General features: G+C 35.3%; 2 protein-coding genes across 21 annotated transcripts in view; both read left to right on the top strand.

Moving 5' to 3' along the window:
• The window catches only part of dop1a (DOP1 leucine zipper like protein A), a 34,874-nt gene extending 31,996 nt beyond the window's left edge, over positions 1–2,878 (top strand). For all 10 annotated transcript variants that reach the window (XM_073926187.1, XM_073926189.1, XM_021473017.3 and 7 more), the window contains one exon: positions 2,292–2,878. In XM_073926187.1, coding sequence (XP_073782288.1) covers positions 2,292–2,594 — 303 coding nt within the window. In that variant the 3' untranslated portion in view covers positions 2,595–2,878. The remainder of the gene's footprint in view (positions 1–2,291) is intronic.
• Positions 2,879–5,523: 2,645 nt separating this feature from the next.
• The window catches only part of snap91a (synaptosome associated protein 91a), a 54,243-nt gene continuing 36,976 nt past the window's right edge, over positions 5,524–22,790 (top strand). For all 11 annotated transcript variants that reach the window (XR_012392214.1, XR_012392213.1, XR_012392212.1 and 8 more), the window contains exon 1: positions 5,524–6,333. Coding sequence is in view for 5 of the 11 variants with exons in the window: in XM_073926192.1 (XP_073782293.1) it covers positions 6,204–6,333 (130 nt within the window). In the remaining 6 variants the exon portion in view is untranslated. The remainder of the gene's footprint in view (positions 6,334–22,790) is intronic.

Here is a 22,790-nt window from a genome sequence, read left to right as displayed (position 1 = left end):
TGTAAATATATTTTTCTAGAATGGTTGTAGTTTACTGCATGACCACAAAGAATGAAACAAAGTTCCTGTTGACACACTGCACTTATTACAACTTGAAGAGATTGTTGGAAATATTTTGTTAAGTTTTGATTTAGAATAATGGAGCCTATGAATGACCTTATATTGGATCAGATGATGTCTTGCGTTCACAGAACATGAATGTACATTTTTCAAGCATTCATCCCATTTGTCATCACAGATGTTAATACCCATTTCGTCTTCCCAGTCATGTCTGTTTGCAGATATTTAAGAAACATGCTAAGTGAACATTCTTGTTTATCTGAAAAACAATGCTGAAGTCAGATATCCTGCTTTCAAAATGTATGTTACGTCTTGGAACGTCAGTTTAGCAATAATATTTCAGCACCCTGGGTTGCCTTGGTGTGATTCATTCACTTATAAAGGCTCTTAAAGCATGGGTCTATGACCAGAAATGTGACCTCCAGTGGACAGTAGCAGCCTCCAAAATGAGACACAGATTCAGAGTTCCACATGAGGTGGTTATTAATTAGCAAATAACATAAACATTACAAACGTAAGCATTAGATGAGCAGGTTATATTGTAACCCCTTGTCCTAACTACATGCTATGTGATGAGATTTTTAGTGATAAGAAATCGAGCTGTTTGCACCAGACAAAACACGACAGAATAGTGCACTTACTGCACTCCTATGAAATGGTAAGGTTTAATCCTCTTAAACATTACGGAATGTAGAGTGACACTTCTAACGCTCAATTTAATATGGTTATTTTATTTTCAAGATCTGAGGTAAACTATCTGCTGCTGCTTTCAGTAGTATGGCAATAAATGTCATGTAAAATGTTATTCAAACTCACATTATTTGCATTTAACACTGAATAAAGAACATGAGGTGTACCTGAGGTAATCATTGCCTGTTTTCTGTTGTTCAGCTGCAAGAAATAGAAGCCGTTTCTAATATGTCAATTCAAGGTGTTGGTTAGGACAAAAACTCCTTTTATTATAGAAAATATTCCTTCTATCACGTGTTATTGCTTTTATTTAGAACATGGTTTAAATCAGTCTTTGCTGGTGTTGTCAATCTAGCAATTTGCACTTGCGTGTTTTAAACCAGGGGTGCAATACCTACTTCAACCACTGGGTGTCAAACTTACATACGGCAGCTTTAAGTGGTTGAAAAACCTTAATGTGTTTCTTCTGTTGAACCGAAAAAGAAGTAATAATTTGAAGAAAGTGTGGTTACAGGTTTTTAGCTTTCTTCAATATATCTTCCTTTGTGTTTATCAGAAGACATAAACCAATCAGGTTTGGAACAAGTGAATAGAGAGTAAGCAATGACACAATTGTAATTTTTAGTGAACTGTCCCTTTAATGCTTTTAAAGGCCTTCTTTAATCTGAAAATAATAATGACATATTATTATTCTGGGCGCCATGGTGGCTAAGTGGTTTGCACTGTTGCCTTACAGCAAGAAGGTCGCTGGTTCAAGCCTTGGCGTTTCTGTGTGGAGTTTTAATATTCTCCCCGTGTTGGTGTGGCTTTCCTCCAGGTGCTCCGGTTTTGCTTACAGTCCAAAGACATGCACTATATGTGAAATGAGTGTATGAGTGTGTGTGAATGAGTGTGTATGAGTGTTTCCCAGTACTGGGTTGCGGCTGGTTGGGTATCTGCTGCAAAAAACATATGCTGGAATTGTGTTTATTCTGCAGTTCATTCCGCTGTGGCGACCTCAAAGATAGAGACTAAGCCAAAGGAAAATGAATGAATGAATGAATATTATCTTGATTCTAGCATGATCCATTTGGTGCAGAGTGTTGTGGTAATTTATAAATGACAATTGGTGACAATCTTTTTGTCTTATAGTATGTCACAGTGGACGTCAGTGATGCTTTATGACTTCCAAATAGAATGACTAGCATGTTAAACTTTCAAAAATTTCCATGCACTGTTTTACAAATGTCAAAATGATAAGAAGACAATGTGAAATTTATTCAATGGCAACCGTTCTCCTGCTTTCATAATGTTTTTCTGATCACAAGACAATCAGTAAAAAACATTGCACCTTGATAAATTGTGTTTGTTTAAACTCTTGTTTATTTCGTTACCCATTAAAAAACAATTTATGGACAAAGATGTAAATCAAAAATTTTTTTATTTTAATTTGTGTTCTGCAGAGGAAACTAAGATATGTATTCCAGTTTGAAGTAACATAAGTATGAGAATATGATGACAGAATTCTAGAATTCTTACTACCCTGTCTCTGTTAAATCCAGAAAAACCCAGAGGAAGACTGCTCCACACGCACTTTGTCCTGGGAGCCCGGACAGCTTCTGCTCACCCTTTACGTGATCCGCAGCATGGAGCAGCTCCTCCCTTTCTTCAACCTCCTCAGCCAGGACTTCAGCAGCAAAGGCAACAGCCGCTCAGGACCATTTCACAGCCCTACTCCCAGAGACGGACCATTCCCTGGCAAGGATGGCAAACTGGAGAGCCAGAAAGTTTTCTGGAGCCGGGCCAGACAGAACATTGAGGAAATGGTTGAGAAGGACTTCCTCGAGGGCCTCATCAAAACGTGACCTGATGTGAGCGAATAAAGGAACTATTGAGCAAAAACACTAACACCTCACCTTTTAAACATGGAAGAGAACAAAAAAAAGATGTTTGTACATTTTTTGCTTTTCTAATTAATGTATTTTTCCCAAAAGCTATACTATTTAATTTAAAGTCTTTTACTTGTAAATATGGCCAGCTGTGATGATTTCTTTCATTTATTTGAACCCTTAGGATAGTATGATGATACTGTGCCATTCCATATTGTGGTGACTTGCCTAATAAAGAGACATATCATGTGAATTTAAAACATTCTCAAATTCACTTAACAGAAAAGCTTGTAGCAGACCTCATATTCATATCAACTTTGCACTATTATTAATTTCCTTCTGGATTTCGGTGGTCAATAAAAAAAAATCTTTTGTGTGAGGAAATACATATACACGGATGGTTGTAAGTGACGTTGCTTTGGTAATGGTCAAAGCCATAATTTAAAAACAATTGCATATCAGAGTATAAGTGGGAGGGAATAAAACAGATGTTTCATGTTCGCTACAGCTGTTTTTTTTTTACGCTGGTGGATAATTTAAAAAAGGAACTAAATATGCCTTTATATATACAGTTGAAGACAGAATTATTAGCCCCCCTTTGATTTTTTTTCTTTTTTTAAATATTTCCCAAATGATGTTTAACAGAGCAAGGAAATTTTCACAGTATGTCTGATAAGTCTTATTTGTTTTATTTTGGCTAGAATAAAAGCAGTTTTTATTTTTTTAAAACCCATTTTAAGGTAAAAATTTTTAGCCCCTTTAAGCTATATAGTCTATAGAGCAAACCATCGTTATACAATAACTTGCCTAATTACCCTAACCTGCCTAGTTAACCTAATTGATTTAGGTAAACCTTAATATGTCACTTCAAGCTGTATAGAAGTGTTTTAAAAATATATAGTCAAATAATATTTACTGTCATCATGGCAAAGATAAAAGAAATCCGTTATTAGAAATGAGTTATGAAAACTATTATGGTTATAAATGTTTTAAAAAAAATCTTCTCTTCGTTAAACGAAAATTGGGAAAAAAAAATAAGGATGGCTAATAGTTCTGACTTCAACTGTATTTATATATATATATATATATATATATATATATATATATATATATATATATATATATATATATATATATATATATATATATAGATGTTTTTTGTATATACTGCATATGTTTCCATCCATCTGAAATTGTTTTCACATGTTGGATTAATGCTTTAAGGGGCCACAGAACGTCTGATAAGTGACATGCTGTAATTTAGCGATGTTTGTGTTGTGAACTCACAAGAAGGTTGCTGGTTCGAGTTCCGCCATTTCTGTTGTCCAAATGTTTCAGTTGGTGGTTCATTCCACAGTGTCAACAAGGAAAATGGATTAATGCAGTGATAAAGTTTTCAAATACCCTTGGTGACGCCAGTGGCTGTTAAGTAATCTACACCCAGCAACTTGTTGCTAAACTAGATGCCTAGATGCTTACAGCGATTTTTATTTTTTATTTTTTAATTGTTCTGCCCAGAAATAAAACCGTTGTCAATACTTTGGCTTTGACATACGTTTAACGAACAAACATCCTAACACTGACTACGTTTACATGGACACCAATAATTCGATTTTAATGCAATTAAGACTACTCTGATTAATAGTTAACCATGTAAACAGTGATTTTCATCAGATTAAGGTCATAATTTAAAGGTCAGAATTAAGACCTGTATAGTATGCCGATTTTAGTCACATTATTTAAGTGCATTACAGACTAAACACAGACACCAGCATCTTGAAATGCAGAGTTTTATTTTCTTCCATTCAGCATGCGGTATAAACTTACGTTAAAACATAACTCTTCCAGCAGTTCATAGTTGCATCCAATGTCTCGTTGTCACAGAGGGCATGCATGAAATGTTTGTGAATGAAAGTGAAAGTGCCAAACTGCAGTTAAAGTCGACAAATTACAAATTAACACTCGAAATTACATGAAACTCCGGAGGAAATGCGGATAGCGTGGTGACTCAATGACGTTAATCGAAATATGTGCTATAACATTTAAAACTGGATCATGAAAGTAACAATTAAAAAGCAACTCATGTAAACACCTTAGTCTTATTATTCTTAATTAGAACAAAACAAATAATTTGATTACTGATGTCCATGTAAACGTAGTCTAAAGGTGACAAATATAAATATATTTCTGCTGTTTTCTTTTAATAACAAAAACGTTTTGAAGAAAAGTGGTGAGAAAAAATCAGTTAATAAAGCATGCAGTCTTACACATGAGGATTTGCCATGTGTTTGGATCTCCTGCATCTTGTCCACAGATAGGAAAATTGAAATTGCATGAAAATCTGGCTATATAAAGGTTTGAATATATGTTTCATTGTGGAGCACATTACAATAGATAATGGCTCTTGACATGTTTCTGATTAGATATTCATTTTATTAATTTGTGTTAGTTATTCATTCAGTATGTTACTTCTGTTGAACAAAAGGAGATATTGTGCAGAATTGGGAACTGGTAGTGGTATTGAATGAATTGCAAACTATTTTCCTACTATGCTTATGGGTTTTCAGTTTTTAAAATATTTTTGTGTCATAAAAGTTTGACCGTTTTTTAAGGATGTGAGTTTTTAAATTTATGTTGAACAATGATGAACAACATAATTAAAACATGAATTTTAAAAATATTTTCACAATTTATCATTGATAATAACCACTGAACGAATCCGTGAACAAATCTTTTCAGTGAATAAAAATATTCTATAGGATGAATCAAATTCCCCATCACCAACCATAGCCATAAACAAGCAGTTTTACATGGGGCGCCGATAGTAAAACGCAATCTGGGTTTTAATGACGTGTGACCTGACTCATGCGTGGGGGCGGAGTGATAGCGCAAATAAATAAATATTGAGTCCAGCAGGAACCGCGGCTTCCGTTATCGGCAGTGTTTCATCCTCCTCCTTTAGAAATTGTCCGAAACTGGACATAGCCACAGGGTAAATGAGAAGGAAGGCGAGCGTTTTTTAGAGATGAGGAGAACAACGCGAGTCGTTTGAAGGTTTGGGTGACTGCACATCCAGCGGGGTTTGTCGAGAAGCTTAATCCTTGATCTGGAGGAGGAGGAGGAGGAGAGAAGGACGACTGGTCGAGCCGAGCATCACCATCCTAACAGCCTCTTCCAACCCAACGCGCAAATAAAACGAGGATTATCTTCTTAGGACTATATAAATTCACTCTTTTATAACATTCAAGCTCACCGTCTACTCTTTCTGAATAACTGTTAGCGTTTGAAATGCGTCGTTACGCATCTCTTATGTGATCCCGCATCCCCACGAGGCGAATCCAGAGCGCAGGCGTTGACCTGAAATTTATGTTATAGTGAATACAGAGTCCCCCTCTCTAGGTTTTAGTATTGCCTCAGTTATGAACGTTGGACTTAATCTCAGATTTGCCTTAACAATACCTACATATTAAATTCGCAAACTGAATCAATTTCAAAGGGCCTCGTCATCCTTGTGGACGCTTTGGAGCAACTCGACGCGTCTCTTTATACCGGAATAAGGGCGTTTGATTCGGTGAGAGAAGGAAGATGTCGGGTCAGACTTTGACGGACCGCATCGCCGCGGCGCAATACAGCCTCACGGGATCCGAAGTGGCTCGTGCGGTGTGTAAAGCGACCACGCATGAGGTGATGGCACCTAAGAAGAAGCATCTCGAATGTAAGTGGCTTCAGGTTAAGTTTACACATTTCTCTGCCTATTTCATGCCTGTCACAAATATTACCTGCACTTTCACTGTCCACACAGTAATGGTTTACCCATTTTGGTTATCATGTTGTTCGCGCAATGGCTCCTTCAAAGGTCATCCGATAGCAGTGGATGGGTAAGAAAGGCCTGTGGTGCTGTGTTGGTGTCAGTATTGTGGAATGGAGATGCTGTGACTAATGGGCCCTCATTTCACAGTGTGTCTGTCACTAAGCAGAGACACCAGAATGAGCAGAGAACATGGCTTCCGTCCACTGTATGGCCTGGAAGAAAACAGAATATTTATCACACTCTTACAAGTCATTTGTTTGGAAAGTCATTTGGAATGAATGCACTCGTTGTTGTATTATAGATAAACATTGCATAGATAGATAGATAGATAGATAGATAGATAGATAGATAGATAGATAGATAGATAGATAGATAGATAGATAGATAGATAGACAGACATTCACACAATAGATAGATAGATAGATAGATAGATAGATAGATAGATAGATAGATAGATAGATAGACAGAAATATATATATATATATATATATATATATATATATAGATAGATAGATAGATAGATAGATAGACATTCACACAATAGATAGATAGATAGATAGATAGAGAGATAGATAGATAGATAGATAGATAGATAGATAGATAGATAGATAGATTGACACACAAATGATAGATATGTGTATTGTAAGTGTAGTCATCATTGATAGCACAATCGAAAGTGCACTCAAAGGCTTAAGTAATCAACCTCAAGATGAGCAGGTGGTCTGCAATTGTTTCGGCACTTTTACTGTCTCTCTGATTCACCCCTGCTGAAATATACATTCCTTGTAGGTCAAAGGTCAAGATGTCACCAAGAACATAAATGGAAGCGTTTGATATTACCAACATTCGACTCCTTTGATATTAAAGTTTAAGACTCAGTTGTGTCAGTCTGACTGACTATCAAATACAAATGTTGTTTACCCAGGCATCTTTTAGTGAAAGGAAATAAACACAAAACAGACAGTCTTCCAGATTTCGCATGACATGTTCAAAGGGAAAGTAGTGTTTACATTTTTTTAAATAGGTTGTTTTCACATGATGTCATTGATGACGTTTGAATTTCAGATAGAGGGCAGGAAGTGATTCTTCTACATAGGAATCGCTATTCTGAACATCAAAATGTTTCTGTTTTGTGTTGTTTATAATCGTTTAAATCAGCCAAAGTAAGAAATGGCGAACAGCTTTTATAGGCATCCAAAAGTTTTTGCTCATAAAAAAGGCAAAGTTCAAGAAACTGAAAAACAAAATAAAAATAAATGTAATAAACATTTTTTCAAAACATCCATGTGTACAAACTTTTTTGAACGTGATAATTCATTTGACAGCACCAATAAGTAAAGGTTATATACAGGCCTAACTGTGTATAAATATGTTAATGTGTTATACAAAAAGCTTAGATACAAACACCATCACACTTATACAAAATCCAGGAGAATATAAATAACATACCCTACCATGTAATCGCTGCAATGAAATATCTGTCTTGTTTTGCAATAATCAATGTCTTTACTGGCATTTTGGCAGAATAAACATAACGTGAACATAGAGAAGTGCAGCAGCGCTGAAAGTTTGTTGATGATAAGTTCATTAAGTTCATTCCCTCTTAAAAAAAAAATAAATAATACAATGTAAACTATGTGTCTACGATTTTGTATATTTTCATCTGTTATTTGGTGATGTCTGGAAGATATTCGCATGGGGAAAAAATGTTATAATAATTTATAATAAACATGTTTTTGAACCATATAGTAGAGAGTATAATGTGTACAACTCTTTGCTAATGAGTGCTAACAATACTAAAATAGTAAACTGATAATCTGTAAAAACATATCATTAGTGTAAACTGTGATGCATTGTGAAGGTGTATAATGAAAGAAGAAAACTGAAGCCTAATGAATAATTTGTTTTTTTTGCTACAGTTGTGTTTAACCACAGCAGCAATATAATTGCTACAGCAGTTGAATTCAAGTAATTATGTTCAAGTATGTATTCAAACTCTATAGTAATTACTATAGTATTTTCCAGGTAATGTAATATTTTATACAGCATATACCTCCTCGATGACAGAAAAATATACTGTAAATCAGGAGAAAACTCGGCCCTCTTCAGCATATGTGTTTATTTTCTATTTATATCTCCTTTGAAATATGGTATACATTGCAAAAATACAGATTTTTCTCTATGTCTTCCATCCAGTTTTTTACTTCTATCTGAATTTTGCGCGTCACCAGAATCATGTGATTGAAAACAACCCATAGACTCATGTTGAAATTTGAGCACTGTCTCTTTGAAATAAAGCACACTGTGTTTCTGTCGGGGCTCTTAAATCAGTGGCTTTCAAACAGTCTTGATCAGCATCACAAAAGCTCTCCATTTGTGGCAGGTGTCCCTGGCTCGTAAGCAGTGTGACACACCCACATCGGTCTCAGAGGAGCATGGGTAATCACAGCATGTCAATTAAATCAGAGATAAGCAATAAAACGGCATGCGTTGTACAAATAGCATACTGTAGGATTTTTTCTTCTATCAGTTCTGTCAGTGGTATCTTTCAGGTTGAATATTTATTTAGTATACTTAAAATTTTTAAACCATTTTGTATGCAGCGATCAGCATTCAGTAAACGAGCCAGCAATCACTTTAGGTTGCTGACTCATTACATTACCACCCATTTTGTAATGTAGACTCATTTCAGTAACATAATGTGGCATGCCTTGACTTTTAAGATTTTGTGTACTTAAAGTAATTGTGATTTTCTTTTGTATCATATAAAAACAAAATTAAATGATTAAATTAACTTGCTTCATTGAAGTACCGTTAAGATTGAATAGAAGCGGAACTGTATTGGGCTGAAAGGCAGGAGAGAGGTAGACCTGTTAGATGGATTGTGCTGCACATAAATTGAATGTGTTTATTCTCACATTGGAGGTTTTCTAACCCCCATTGCGGTGCATTGCCTCCGGATATGTCCTGTTACAAGAAAAAGCACAGTTGTTTATCTTTTTCCTCCTGTGTTTTCTTTTTGGCTACAATCATAGTTCACCCAAAACCATCTAGTCATCCAAGATTTAGGTGACTTTTTTCAGCTGCAGTTGTCTTTGGTTCATAAAGTAACAATTCTGCTACTCCCGGGATTCTGAGACTCAAAAACATATCATATGCAGTAAAAATAAAATAAGTGTAATAGTTAATAATAATTATATAACTGTCATACTCCTTGTCCACTCATTTCAAACTTGTTTGATTCTCTGACACAAAAGAACTTTTGAAGCATGTTGAAACTAGTGTCCATTGAGTAGTACAGATGTCAGTTCCCAACATTCTTCACAATATCTTCTGCTTTATTCAGCTGAATTTTTAAATTTCATATTTAGTACCACTTAAGGGCAATTCAGTGATAGGTAAATATTAATTTGTGGGTTAATTATTCCGTTAATATCATCTAGCAACTGCTAATGTGTGAGTTTGCAATCATCCATTGGCATATTTTGTCAGAAAGCTCACACCATGTGCTCAGGAGTGTTTATCTATTACATTAACTACTGAAAAGTTTTCCTCAACATGTTTTTAGAGGAACATGAGTTCTTGAACTCGTGGAATTTTGGGATACTCGTAGGTTGAGTGCACAATAAATTGTTTACACTATAATATTTTTATACCTTCACATTTTTATACCTTAGTTAGTCTTTTGAATTTTGAATCAGCTGAATCAATGACTTAAGTGATTCACTCATAACAATGGTCAGTTGTTTCCACCTACTGGTGAATCAGTTTAACCAAAGACTATAGATCACACAAGACATGTCACTCGTATAGTGTTGAATGGGGAAAAGTGTAACATTTAGTGATTGAAGTCCCACCTTCTAGTACAGGAGCCAACCGTCGATCCCTGTAGACTGATGATTTACCGGAGGAGAGGCTCGGACCAGGCGTGAGTTTCTGCTTATTTTGCATAATTCAAATATTTAGAAATGAAACTAATAAGGCAGTTGTTGAGCCAAGATTTGAACCAGCGTCTTTCTTGCTGTGCGGAAACAATACTAGCCACTGTACCACCACAGGCAGACAAGAACACACAAATGTACTGAGTAGTGATGCTGAACTGTTATATCAGCAAAACCTTTGCAAATGTAGCAGTGCTAGGATGCTTAGTGATCAGAATTCAACAAAAGCATGATGTTGTGTGTATTGATTAGATATATTTTGCTTGCACTGCTTGGTTTAGTGTAATCTCTTTAGTTGGAGGATGCATGTTTGCTATACTAGGTAGGCTGTGTTTATAGATGAGTCAAATAATCATAGGCATCTGTGGTAGATGTGATATTGATTTAAGAGACTGCAGGTCAGAATGGCTGTGTGGGACCTGACAAACTGAGCAAAGTGTCAAGCTCAAACTCACACAAAGAATGTAAAAAACATTCATTCATTCATTTTCCTTCTGCCCAGTCGCTTATTTATCAGGGGTCACCACAGCGGAATGAACCGCCAGCTTTTCCAGCATATGTTTTACGCAGCAGATGCCCTTCCAGCTAAAATCTAGTACTGGGAAACTCTCTCATTCACACAAGCACTACGGTCAATTTTGTTTACCCATTTCACCTATACCGGATGTCTTTGGAATGTGGGAGAAACCAGAGCACCTGGAGGAAACCCACGTGAACACGGGCAGAACATGCAAACTTGACACAGTAATGCCAACTGATCCAGAAGGGACTCAAACCAACAACCTTCTTGCTGTGATGCCACACTGCTAACCACTGAGCCATTTTGCCACTAAAATCAACATAATGATAATAAAGATTAATTTTGTGTCATGATTATTTGGAGAGATGATCACATCTTTGTTATTTGAGAGGAATTCAAGTAGAATAAAACCATTCATTTAAGTGTTGGATAAAAAAAACAATTTTAATGTTAATTCATACTGTTAAGACCACCAGGGGAATATTTCAACCAAAAATGCGGATTTAGGGGTTTCTTTAACATCCTAATCAGTGTAAAATTTACATTAACACTGTTAAAGTGATTTTTTGAGTCTTCCCTTACTTTTTCTGTATATTTTAATATCAAATGCTCTCTAGAACTACAAATATGTTGCTTTATATTTTTGTTTTTGAACAGATTTTGGCCACATGCCATAAGAAGACAAAAAACATGGACATGATTCAAAAAAGTTAATGGTGCTAGATAATCATCACACTTTTGTTGTTCACATACACAAATTATTATGGAAAAAGTTTTGTCTAGTACATAAATATGGCTCAGTGCCCAAATAAAATTCTGCTGTAAAGTTATTGAATTATTCATCTTAAATATGAAGCACAATTTAGTTTGATTTAAGCATTTTATTTTAAACCTTAAACTCCAAACTGTAAAAAAATAATAATAAAGCATGTAAACTTGATATAAAATTAGAACAAAGCTTTTTCATTACAATAAGTAATTTGACATTCTTAACAGTTGTTTTTTTTTTCAGCAATAATCTGCCAAGTATCTTTTTACCAAGCTTATATCTTGTAACCAAACTTAAGTTTGTGCTTCAAAGCATACAATATTTAAGACAGTTGCGTTGTTCAGGTCTACTATCAAAATGTGATTTATGATAATTGCATAAATATAGTTTAGAATCATAACATGAAATCTTTCAAAATCTTGTATAAAGAACTTTACTAAACTAAAGCAGTACATTGAGGTAATTAGCATAAATTTTTTTTAATTCACTTCAATAATCAGGAAAGAACAGTGTATCTTAGCTATACATTATATATATATTTAGAGAGAGAGAGAGAGAAAGAGAGAGAAAGGAAGATAATTTTTCAGTCAATCTCCATAAATCAGCCTTACTCTGCCCTGCTCTTTTTCTTTCTTGCTATCTCCTTCTGTTTGTCTTGTTCCAACTCTTTCAGTCCATCATTTTCAGCAGCTGCAAATCAAATGGTGCAATGTTAGCGATACTCTGTCTGCAGTGTGTGAAAGCTGCTGCTGTGCTGATGTCACTCAGCAAGAGAATTCAGTGATGTCACAGCAGTAAAATGCAGCTTTCAGCCAATCACAACCAAGCATAGAATCTTCAAAATGCTTTCAGAACCTTGGACAGGGACACCATCACAAAAACTGAACAAACACTTCCATCTACTTCCATTTTTTCCTGCCATTTTTCCAGTACCCTTCCCCCCAACATAGCAGACTTAGAGGTCACTGTGTCCTTGAAGCCGGATTCATTGTGCATTAGTCATTGTGTGTGCTAATTTAAAACTTTCAAATGACTCACTTACACTGCTTGTACAAGCACACAAGCACTTGCACGCTTTTGCACTTGAGAGATGCTTTTCTGTCCATTAATTGTGCAGATGTTTAGTGCTCGTAGGGTTTTGCTTAACCCATTTAATCCAAGGTTAGTATTTCTTGGAAATTAAGTACATATTTTTGTCTGTAGACTTTCCTAAAACACAAACTTCTTCTTTCATGTTATTTTGAGAAAGTTAGGTTTTATACGTGGTCACAATATTGTGGAAAACAGTTGCATAATTTAGATGTTTTGATTTGAGACAGTGACTGCATTAGCTCTGGGCAATTAATCAAAAAGTTATTGAAATCGACATTCAGAACCTATAATCGATTTAATTTTTCCAGGTCCATTTTTTTTCCCAATTACTTTCCCTGCCACGTGTTAAGTCACATTACCCCACTACATTTCGTTATTCCGCCAACATGTTGATTCTGGACAACTTAAACACTGAGAAAACTGAGCAACAAGAGCAGCTCATAGCAAAGAAAAATGCATATTTACTGTACTAAAATTAAGCTAAAATGTTCAACAAATCGAGATTTTGATTATAGGTCAAATTTCCCATCCCTAGGCTGTGTCCAAAATCGCCACTACTTGAGTGCATACTACATTTGAATTACAATTTACTTCATGATCGTTAAAAAATATGTTCATGAAAATCTTCCATTAGGCCACCGATCTTTAAGTGGATCGCAGAGTTAGGACGAGCGGCAGCTTTTGAAAAACTTTCCTACAGATTACATAAAAGGATTGAAATTTATTTTAGTAAATGATGGAAATTTCTACATTTCTGTGAACCAAACTCTAAAACTATTTGCCAATCATATGATTACGTTACATATTTGGAATTATCAATAAAATGAAACAAAAACTGTCCCCTAAGTTTAGTTTCTAAACATCCAAATCAAACAAAATCATCATATTTTCAGGTTGCCCGAGCTAATGCGCGTACACACATAAAAGGAACAGGATCACGACACCAACCTCATTTATGGCCATTCTACACGTTATCATCCTCTGAATAATGATCGTCTGATTGCACTGCTCTTCTTAAGTAATCCACAACTTGGTCTTGATGGCGAATCTCCTTTAGAAATCACAGTGACTTTGTTTACTAAGTTTTTTGGCGTTAGAGTAGATGCTGTCATGTGATGTGTGGTTGGCAGGATGGACTGTACCTCGCGGTCATTTCATACAGATTACGAAATCAATAAAACTTTATCAAGTGCACTTGATTAATTTAAAAGTGGAGATTTCAAGCTTTATTTGGATATATTTCTCATGTCTGTGAAGCAAGAATTCGCTGAGATTCAAGTGTGTTTGTTGACGACCAAACAGTAAAAGCACACATCTGATCTGAGCTTCTCCCTGGAGAAACATTAGTCTATATCGATCAACTATTGGCTCCTGTACTAGTAGGCGGGGCTTTATTTGCCATATTGACTGTTACACTTTTGCCCATTCAAAACTATACGAGTGACATGTCTTGTGTGTTCTGTAGTCTTTGGTTACAATTTTGTACTACCAGTCGCAATTTTGACCGTTAATAAATTTACACCTCATACATGTGCTAGCAAGAAGTACGTTAACTGATCTAGTCATGTGACACTGATACATTTGAGTCAAAACAAACAGTTTTTTCATTTAAAAGTTGAATATCTTGCCTAAAGCCAACAAAAACACTTTTAGACGTGAGAAAAAACACAGTTGTGACTAGTGTGTGGGCCACCCAGTTAATCAGGCTATAGTCACACTGGCAGTCGTGTACATGGCATTAATGGGTGTTGTTAATACACCGCTGTGTCATGAATAAGGCAATGCGGGATGTGTTTCATGTGTAATCTGTCTGCTGGACCCCCAGGAGCCTTTAAGAGACAGAGCAGGGTGCAAGGACCTGGAACAGCTCTGCTATTAACTATTAGGCCACACAGGAGGATGGAAAGTGTTGGAGGGGAAATCGGACAGGGACAGATTGAGATTACACATGTCAGGCTGGAAACTGAGATTAGGTTTTCTAAAGGGGGAATGGGGTTAGGATGGGACTGGCGATTAGATGGGGGTAAAATACAGCACTGAGATTATAACAGCACATTCATGTTTATCTGTTGTTAAGACATGTTCGTAATCCATTTTAGTTCTCGACTTGTTTCAGAGTAGCCAGTCAGTGTTAGACACCTTTGGATATGTCATTCAGAAGTGATTCAATTGAGCAGTTTAAAATGACAGATTTTAGTATATTAGTTTTTACTTTGGAAAATATTTTTATATTTATAGATTAATTTTTTTATAATAATATTTTTTTAGGGTTTTTTCACCTTTAATATGTAGGATAGTGGAGTTAAGACAGGAATACATGGGGAGCAGAGAGAGGGGGAAGGAATGGCAAAGGGCCTCGAGCCAGGAATCGAACTCGGGTTGCTGCAAGCACTTCAGTGCTATATGTTGGCACACTTTACCACTAGGCTGTTGGCGTCGACGATTTTTTTTTTGTATGTATATTAGTAACAGCACATGCCTGAAACCAGGACCAAAAACTAACCATATTAAAATCTAAAAATCTAACAATAATAAATATCAAGTCTGTTGCTCCTATTAAGTTTTTCAACAAAAACATGCATTTTGAATGACAGATCAGTGACCTTAGTCCTTTTTTGGTGAGACTTCAAAAGGATTTTTTGGATAAAGGATAAAGTAAAACAGTGCTGATATTATACTATTGAATCTACCATGGCATGTTGCTTAATTTTATCCATCTTGATTAATATTTGACTTTAATGATTTCATTGCTAAAATTGCAAAAACTGACACACTTTACCACATTATGCAATATCAAGAGTAATATAGAAAAATAGGGCTGCACAGTATATCACAATGTGTGTGTCCGCAATAGCCGCATTGCAGGAAATGTGTCACAATCATTCATTCATTCATTTTCTTGTAAGCTTAGTCCGTTTATTAATCTGGGGTCACCACAGCGGAATGAACTGCCAACTTATCCAGCAAGTTTTTACGCAGCGGAGGCCCTTCCAGCCGCAACCCATCTCTGGGAATCATCCACACACACATTCACACACACACTCATACACTATGGACAATTTAGCTTACCCAATTCACCTGTACCGCTTGTCTTTAGACTGTGGGGGAAACCGGAGCACCCGGAGGAAACCCACTCGAACGCAAGGAGAACATTTAAACTCCACACTGAAATGCCAACTGAGCCGAGGCCCAACCCAGCGACCCAGCGACCTTCTTGCTGTGAGGCGGCAGCACTACCTACCTACCTACTACCTACCTGCTTTGCCGTGTCACAATCACCAGCAATCTAATACTTGCAGATGCTGGTAAAAACGCAGATCACTAAAGAACTACAAATCGGCTGTTACATGGACTATATACCCAGTCATGCACTGCTCACACACACCGGTTTCTCATTCCATTGATTACACACTCACACAGCCAGTGGATCTTTACGAACTGATTACATGGACTTTAAATACAGCGGTCACGCACATCTTGATTTAGTCTTGTTTAACCTTGTAACATTTCGAATTGTTCCATTGTCTTGCCTTGCCTTGTTTTCTGAAGCTCACCTTGTTAATTGTTGGATGTTGTTTGCCGCCTGAACTGATCTATTTGCCTGTGACCCTGGCTACTCTTTTGGATGGCCTGCATGCTCCTGCTTTGCTCCGGTGTTGACCATTGCCTGCCTGAGCATTCTCTTTTGAATAAAACACTGAACGTCCTCAACTCCATAATCAAGATCCGTATTGTTACAATATGCAATCATGAGTTGAGATTATAGTTGATCAGCACAACAGTTGGGAATACATGAGTCATTCGTGGAGTCATTGCAAAGTATAACAATAACAGAGTGAAAGTTTATCATTTGTATGGGTTTTAAAGGCATTTCAAGAGAGTTTAAACTAAAGCAGGGTTGTCCAAACTTGGTCCTGGATGGCTGGTGTTCTGCATAGTTTAGTTCCAACATCCTTCAACACACCTGCCTGGAAGTTTCTAGTATACCTAGAAAGAGCTTGATTAGCTGGTTCAGGTGTGTCTAGTTTGGGGTTGCAGGACACCGGCCCTCCAGGACCGAGTTTGGACACCCCTGATTTAAAGCATTCAGGCTCAAAAAAGTATGTTTGTAACTTTAATGAGAAATTATTTTAATAAATGAATACAATAAAGACTATACAGTGTTATTTACACTTCATTATTCAATTTTCGTGCCTGAATACTGTTTGACCCTCTTGAAAACCATTAGGCATGGTTTATTTTACTTTTTTTGTTACTTTATTGTAATTATTTTTGCTTTCAATTTGTTTATTATTTTTATACATGATTAACACCCATGGAAATTCATTTCTTTATTTCTGGTAAAATTGTATTTATATCACTATATATCGCAGAAAAACTAAATATTGCAATATTAGATTTTTCCAATATCGTGCAGTCCTAGTAGAAAAGAGGCTATTGGCATTTTATGATTTTTCTTTTGGTTGCAGAACAATGATTAACCTCATTTTCAAAATTGTTGCCCTAAAGCTGTTTTTACACTGTAAGTTGAGTGTGATTTAATTAAAAATATTAGTCTTAGAAGTCAGGTTTTGTAAACGATTGTTCAATCAGGATGCTATTGAAATGGTTTTAACTCACGATCGCATCTGCACCATTGAAAGGAAGATACTCTCTCATGCAGGCTGGTTTACACTGGTTTCTCCTTGGATGCTGTGTCGCCGCACTGCTTGCCAGTGAGGGCACATGGGCAATCTCTCAGCTTTTTTTTTTTTTTTTTTGCTCCAGGGAGAAGACTATAAATAAAGAGGTTTTCATGCTCCATTCATGTGCAGCAGAATACGGCTGTTTTTTGCTCTCAAAACACACACATTCAGCACAGCGATTCAGCTGTCACTCTACTCTTAAATCCTGCATAATCATCAGTTTGCATGGCAGACATTTTATATAGTAATTTTTGTAAAAACTGGTTGGATCATTGGACAGGGAGAATACTGGAAAAAAGAAACATATTAAGACATGTCTAAAATGGCAACATAAATGCCCTGCTTAGTTCTGGCATTTTGGGTTTTAATTCCTTGTTGTAAATGCAGATTGGTGAGCGTAATGCAATTTCGCTTTCTAAGATTAACATGAAATTTCAAGCTGGCTACACATTCATTGTGTACATTTGCAATGGGACTCAGAGCAGCTATTATATAACATGCTGTTAATAATATACTCAAGAACACACAAATCTAGGAGAATTGGCTGTTATAATGGCAGATAGAGTACATAGAGAATGATTCTTTTGGGACAAGAGAGCACAATAAAGGTATTTATAGAGTATTGCAAAAAAAATAATTTGTATATGAATCATATTATTATGTTCGCGCATGTGTTGTCTTTTATTTTGAAAAGTTGTGGCCTTGTGAATTGTTATCAGGTTTGCTCTTGTCTTGTGCATGTTTGTTTCTCTTGGTGTGTTTAAATTTGTTCAATTGATTGCATGGGAACATGGGAAGTGAGTAAATCAATGAACATGACAATAAACACATGAAACAGAGACTAGCAAACCAGTGAGAACTAACAAAATAGAATTTTTTAAACATTTGCCAGCCTGATCTCATGAGGAAACGTAACTATTTTACGTTTTGTCAGTTTAGTGGCTAATTCATATAAATTCGTACAAGTTCAGTCGTACAAAAATGTACAGTTTTAAAAAGGATGCATGTCACGCAACCCAACCCCTAAACCCAACCGTCATTGAGGGATAAGGAAAAACGTATTAAATTATATAAATGAGAGTGTACGAATTCATATGAATTAGCCACTAAATCAAAAAGTTACAAACTGCCATGAGATTGTGTTCCATTTGCAGTTTACTGTTTTACTTAAATCAAAAGGTTTTGCCAATTTGTCACCAAGAACTTTTGTCAATTAATATATAATCAAATGTATAAATATATTTATTCTTTATATATTTTGTTAGGTACAGGATAAATATAAATGTTAAAAAAAAATATATAGTTTTTTTATTTAAACCATATTTTTTATATTTATTTTCACAAAAATATTTAAATTAAGCATAGTATTTGCATTAAATTTGCTTTGAATATATATATATATATATATATATATATATATATATATATATATATATATATATATATATATATATATATGTAAATTTATTTGTGAAATACTAAAGTGAACCTTTTCCTTCTTTTACAAATATACATGTTTTATTTACATTTTTTTTTGTTATTTAAAAAAGTTTAAATAGTTTATAATACATTATTTAGTACTATTATTATTTTGTTAACAATTCACTTTTAAGACTGTTCTTATTTAAATGGCTAAAGTTTATCAATAAATTTGTTAAAATGAGTTATCAATAAGTTAGTCATCTTGTCATTTAACGTATTTTAAATAATACATAATTAAATTATGTGAAAACAAATTTTCTATGTAGGACTGATAAAAATACAATCAAAAGAACTGTATACAATGCATGATACTCATACGGTTTATGATTTTTTTTATGCATAAACATTATCCTCCCTTTGAATGATCTACTTTTCAAACGAAAGTGTTTTTATTAAGTTCAAAAGCAACATTGTATTGAGTCACAGCCTGTGTTAAGTGTGTGTGTGTGTGTGTGTGTGTGTGCTCATGCTTACAGATGAAGTAAAGTGGATTTTCTTGTACTTTTCAGCTGTTATGCTAGGAGGACACTCGCCGTTAACTGGCTTTTAACTCCTCTTGTCTCTTTGTGGCTGAGGACATTGCTTAATTAAATGTTGCAGTGTGTGTTAATATTCAACAAAGCAGACCTGGTTTCCTGACTTTAGACTCAAAGCTGCAGTTGCCAGGAAACAGGCGCTTTCAGCGTGTCTGTCTCTCCTCCTACTTGTGTATTTAAAGGAGTGAAAATGAGAGTGAAAACGGCGCACATGGTGTGATACGTAATTCCGCTGCCTGATGAAGTGCTCTCTGTGTGCATTAATATGCATGATGCAGTTACTTCACCCTGGAAATTATGGTCAGGGTGTAAATGCCTTTGTAATTCCTTCGACTTATTAACTGCTTTATCAGAGATCGCCACCGTGGAATGAACCGGCAATTTGTCTGGCAATTGTTTTAGACAGCAGATGACCTTCCATCACAGCACTGAGAGTAAAATGTCACCTTAGCAGGTTAATTAATTGTTTCTTATTAATTGTTTTTTACTTTTAGTTAAAGTGAAACTAAATGATTATTGAATCACAGGTAAATGAAAAGTAAATTAATTATTTTGTATTTTAAGAGTTTGATTTATTTTCTTTGTTTTAAAAAAATATTTTTAATAGTCTTTGTCATTTTATTAATTCTGACTTCAGTTGTTGTAATTGTAATAAAATCAATGTATTTTTTTACAAGTAACATAAATTAATTTATTGCCTTGCGTTTATTGATCTGTTTGTCCTGTAAAAGCCAATTAAATAATAATAGTTATGATAGACTGCATGACTAGTTTCATATGCAAACAAGTATTTGAATCTGAAAAGGTGTGAACCAAATGGTCTACAGAAAGTCAAGAGATGTGACCCAACCAAATTAGTTGGGTAATCTCTGCAGGGGTCATCTCCTTGTTATAATGTAGTGTATCACAGACAGTACTTTGGGTTACTTGAAGAAGACAAGTTAACATCAATGTCGAGGAACTGTTTTATTTATTGTCTCAGTCTTCTCTCCTTAAGAACTTTGATCAGCTTACTTATTTTATGTATTAGAGTCATCTAATATTGGCGAGCCACCTAAGGACGGTTAAGCTAAATACAGCAAATCGATCAGTTATTTCATTCGTAGGTTCAAGCATTGACAAATCTTTGTTTGCAAAAATCTAAATTGAGTTTATGATCATGATATCTCCAGAATTACATTGTAAAAAAAACTTGTGCTTAGCAATGGCCTTCGGTCACAAGATATTTATTTACTGTCTGTTCCTAAAGTGCAGACTGAGATGGGAAAAAAGGTTTTTAAATACGCAGCACCTTTTGCATAATTATCCACAAAGTTACAGTTAAAAAAATTGGTTTCACTAAATGCTTTTAAAAAGAGTATAAATGGTTTAGAAATTGGAATACAGGCTTGTGGATGTTTTGAATAGTTTTGTCAATGTGTTATTCATGTTAACTGTCAATTGTTTTTTGTTTGTTGTCTGTTAGACCCATGTGACATGCATACTACCTAGCCTTGGCCAGGACGCTTTTGTAAAAGAGATTTTTAATCTCAATGTGCCTTTCCTGGTGGTAAAAATAAAGGTTATAATAATAATAATAATAATATTGAGTATCTTTTATGGGATCAAAAAATATTTTTTATTGATTAATGTTTTTTGTATTTCAAATTATTTATAAGTATTTATTAAAAATAAATATTAAATTAAGTTTTCTTGAAATATTTTTGGGGGTGTAAGAAGAAGAAATAACAACAACATACATTTATCGTAAAATTTTATCATTGGCAACATGGTGGCTTAGTGGTTAGCACTGTCGTCTTACAGCAAGAAGGTCGCTGGTTCAAGTCCTGGCTGGCATTTCTGTGTGGAGTTTGCATGTTTTTCCCATGTTCACTTGGGTTTCCTCTGGGTGCTCCGGTTTCCCCCAAAGTCCCAAGACATGAGCTATAGGTGAATTGAATAAACTAAATTGGCCATATGTGTGTGAATGAGTGTGTATGGATATTTTCCAGGTCTGGTGTGCGGCTGGAAGGCATCCACTGTGTAACACATATGCTAGATAAGTTGGCGGTTCGTTCCACTGTTGCGACCCCAGATGAATAAAGGGATTAAGTTGAAGGAAAATGAATGAATGAATGATTTATTTAGTAAAAATCAGCCTGTGTGGAATCAAATTTTGATTTCAACTTTGACAGGCTGTAAAGGTCAAAGGACGTTCAAGGGACTGGATAGAAGATCATAAGCACAAAATAATCCCTGGAAAGTTTCACCAGAAGAGGAAAACATAAGGGTGATGGATGTGCCACTGATAGTATACTGTATATTGCTCCTATTATTGAACAGTGAAAGTGGCCCGTGGGTCTGGTTGGCGCTCGATAATAGCTGTGGAGCACAGAGGCTGCAGGGTAGGTTTTCTTGCAGTCAGTTGCTTCTCAGTTTGACTGTGGCGATCTAATACTATTTGTGTTTTCTGTGTGGCATTTTCTCTTAGCAAGGTGTTAACAGTTGTTTCGTTATGGTGGAATTTGTGCATATGTAAGCACTCTTGCTGTATATGTAAAATAAAGTCTGTGAGAAGCTTTATATCTGACTCTCCAACTCCAACCTTTGATCACCATCTGTAAATAATTAAGAAAGTTAAGGCTAAGTCAGACATACTGTTTCATCTGAAATCATCTGACTCAGCTCACACTTTTATTACAATGTAATTGTAAATGGTTTTATGCATAGGCTTTATAGTTTCCTTGTTTAGCCTTCAACGAGTATAAAAATGTCCCTGTTCCTTGTATGATACAGTAGATGTTCTTGATGCATTGATAAAGTAAAATCAACACTTCCAATGTGACAAACAAAAGTTAATGAAGCTGGACACATCTGCTTTATTACCTAGCTTTTAAATAAGCCATTTTGGTTTTTTGTTGAACAGATTTTCAATATTGTTTAAGGGGGATAAGTCATCTTATTGCTTTATGAATGGAATCTGCAATAATGTCTGCATTTTTCATTTCGTGGAAATCGTAGGGCCCTACAAGTAGCAATGTAATATTATGACAAAAAAAATTCATAATTCAGGTGTCATCAGTGTAGTTCTGACTTTTTCTTTCATTCAATTAGGCAGTAATGTTGTGCTTTAAATAGGATAATGTAAAAGTGTTAAGCCTTTTAGTGGGTATTGTGTGGACTCTGGTTATGTAATCTCATCTTGTACATGAATGTGTATATAGCCTTCCTCTTTCAGTCAAGGTGACTGCATTCCTAAGCCCCCTGGTGAATTTATACCCTATTTATTTTTTTAATATATTATCTCCTGTTTATTAAAAGCAGAGGCAGCAAATCGTTGTAGAATTTGCATCATGT

The sequence above is a fragment of the Danio rerio genome, chromosome 16 (genome assembly GCF_049306965.1).
Source record: "Danio rerio strain Tuebingen ecotype United States chromosome 16, GRCz12tu, whole genome shotgun sequence".
Taxonomy (NCBI): domain Eukaryota; kingdom Metazoa; phylum Chordata; class Actinopteri; order Cypriniformes; family Danionidae; genus Danio; species Danio rerio.
Note: the sequence above shows the minus strand (reverse complement) of the source record. Positions and strands in the feature narration are given on the sequence as shown.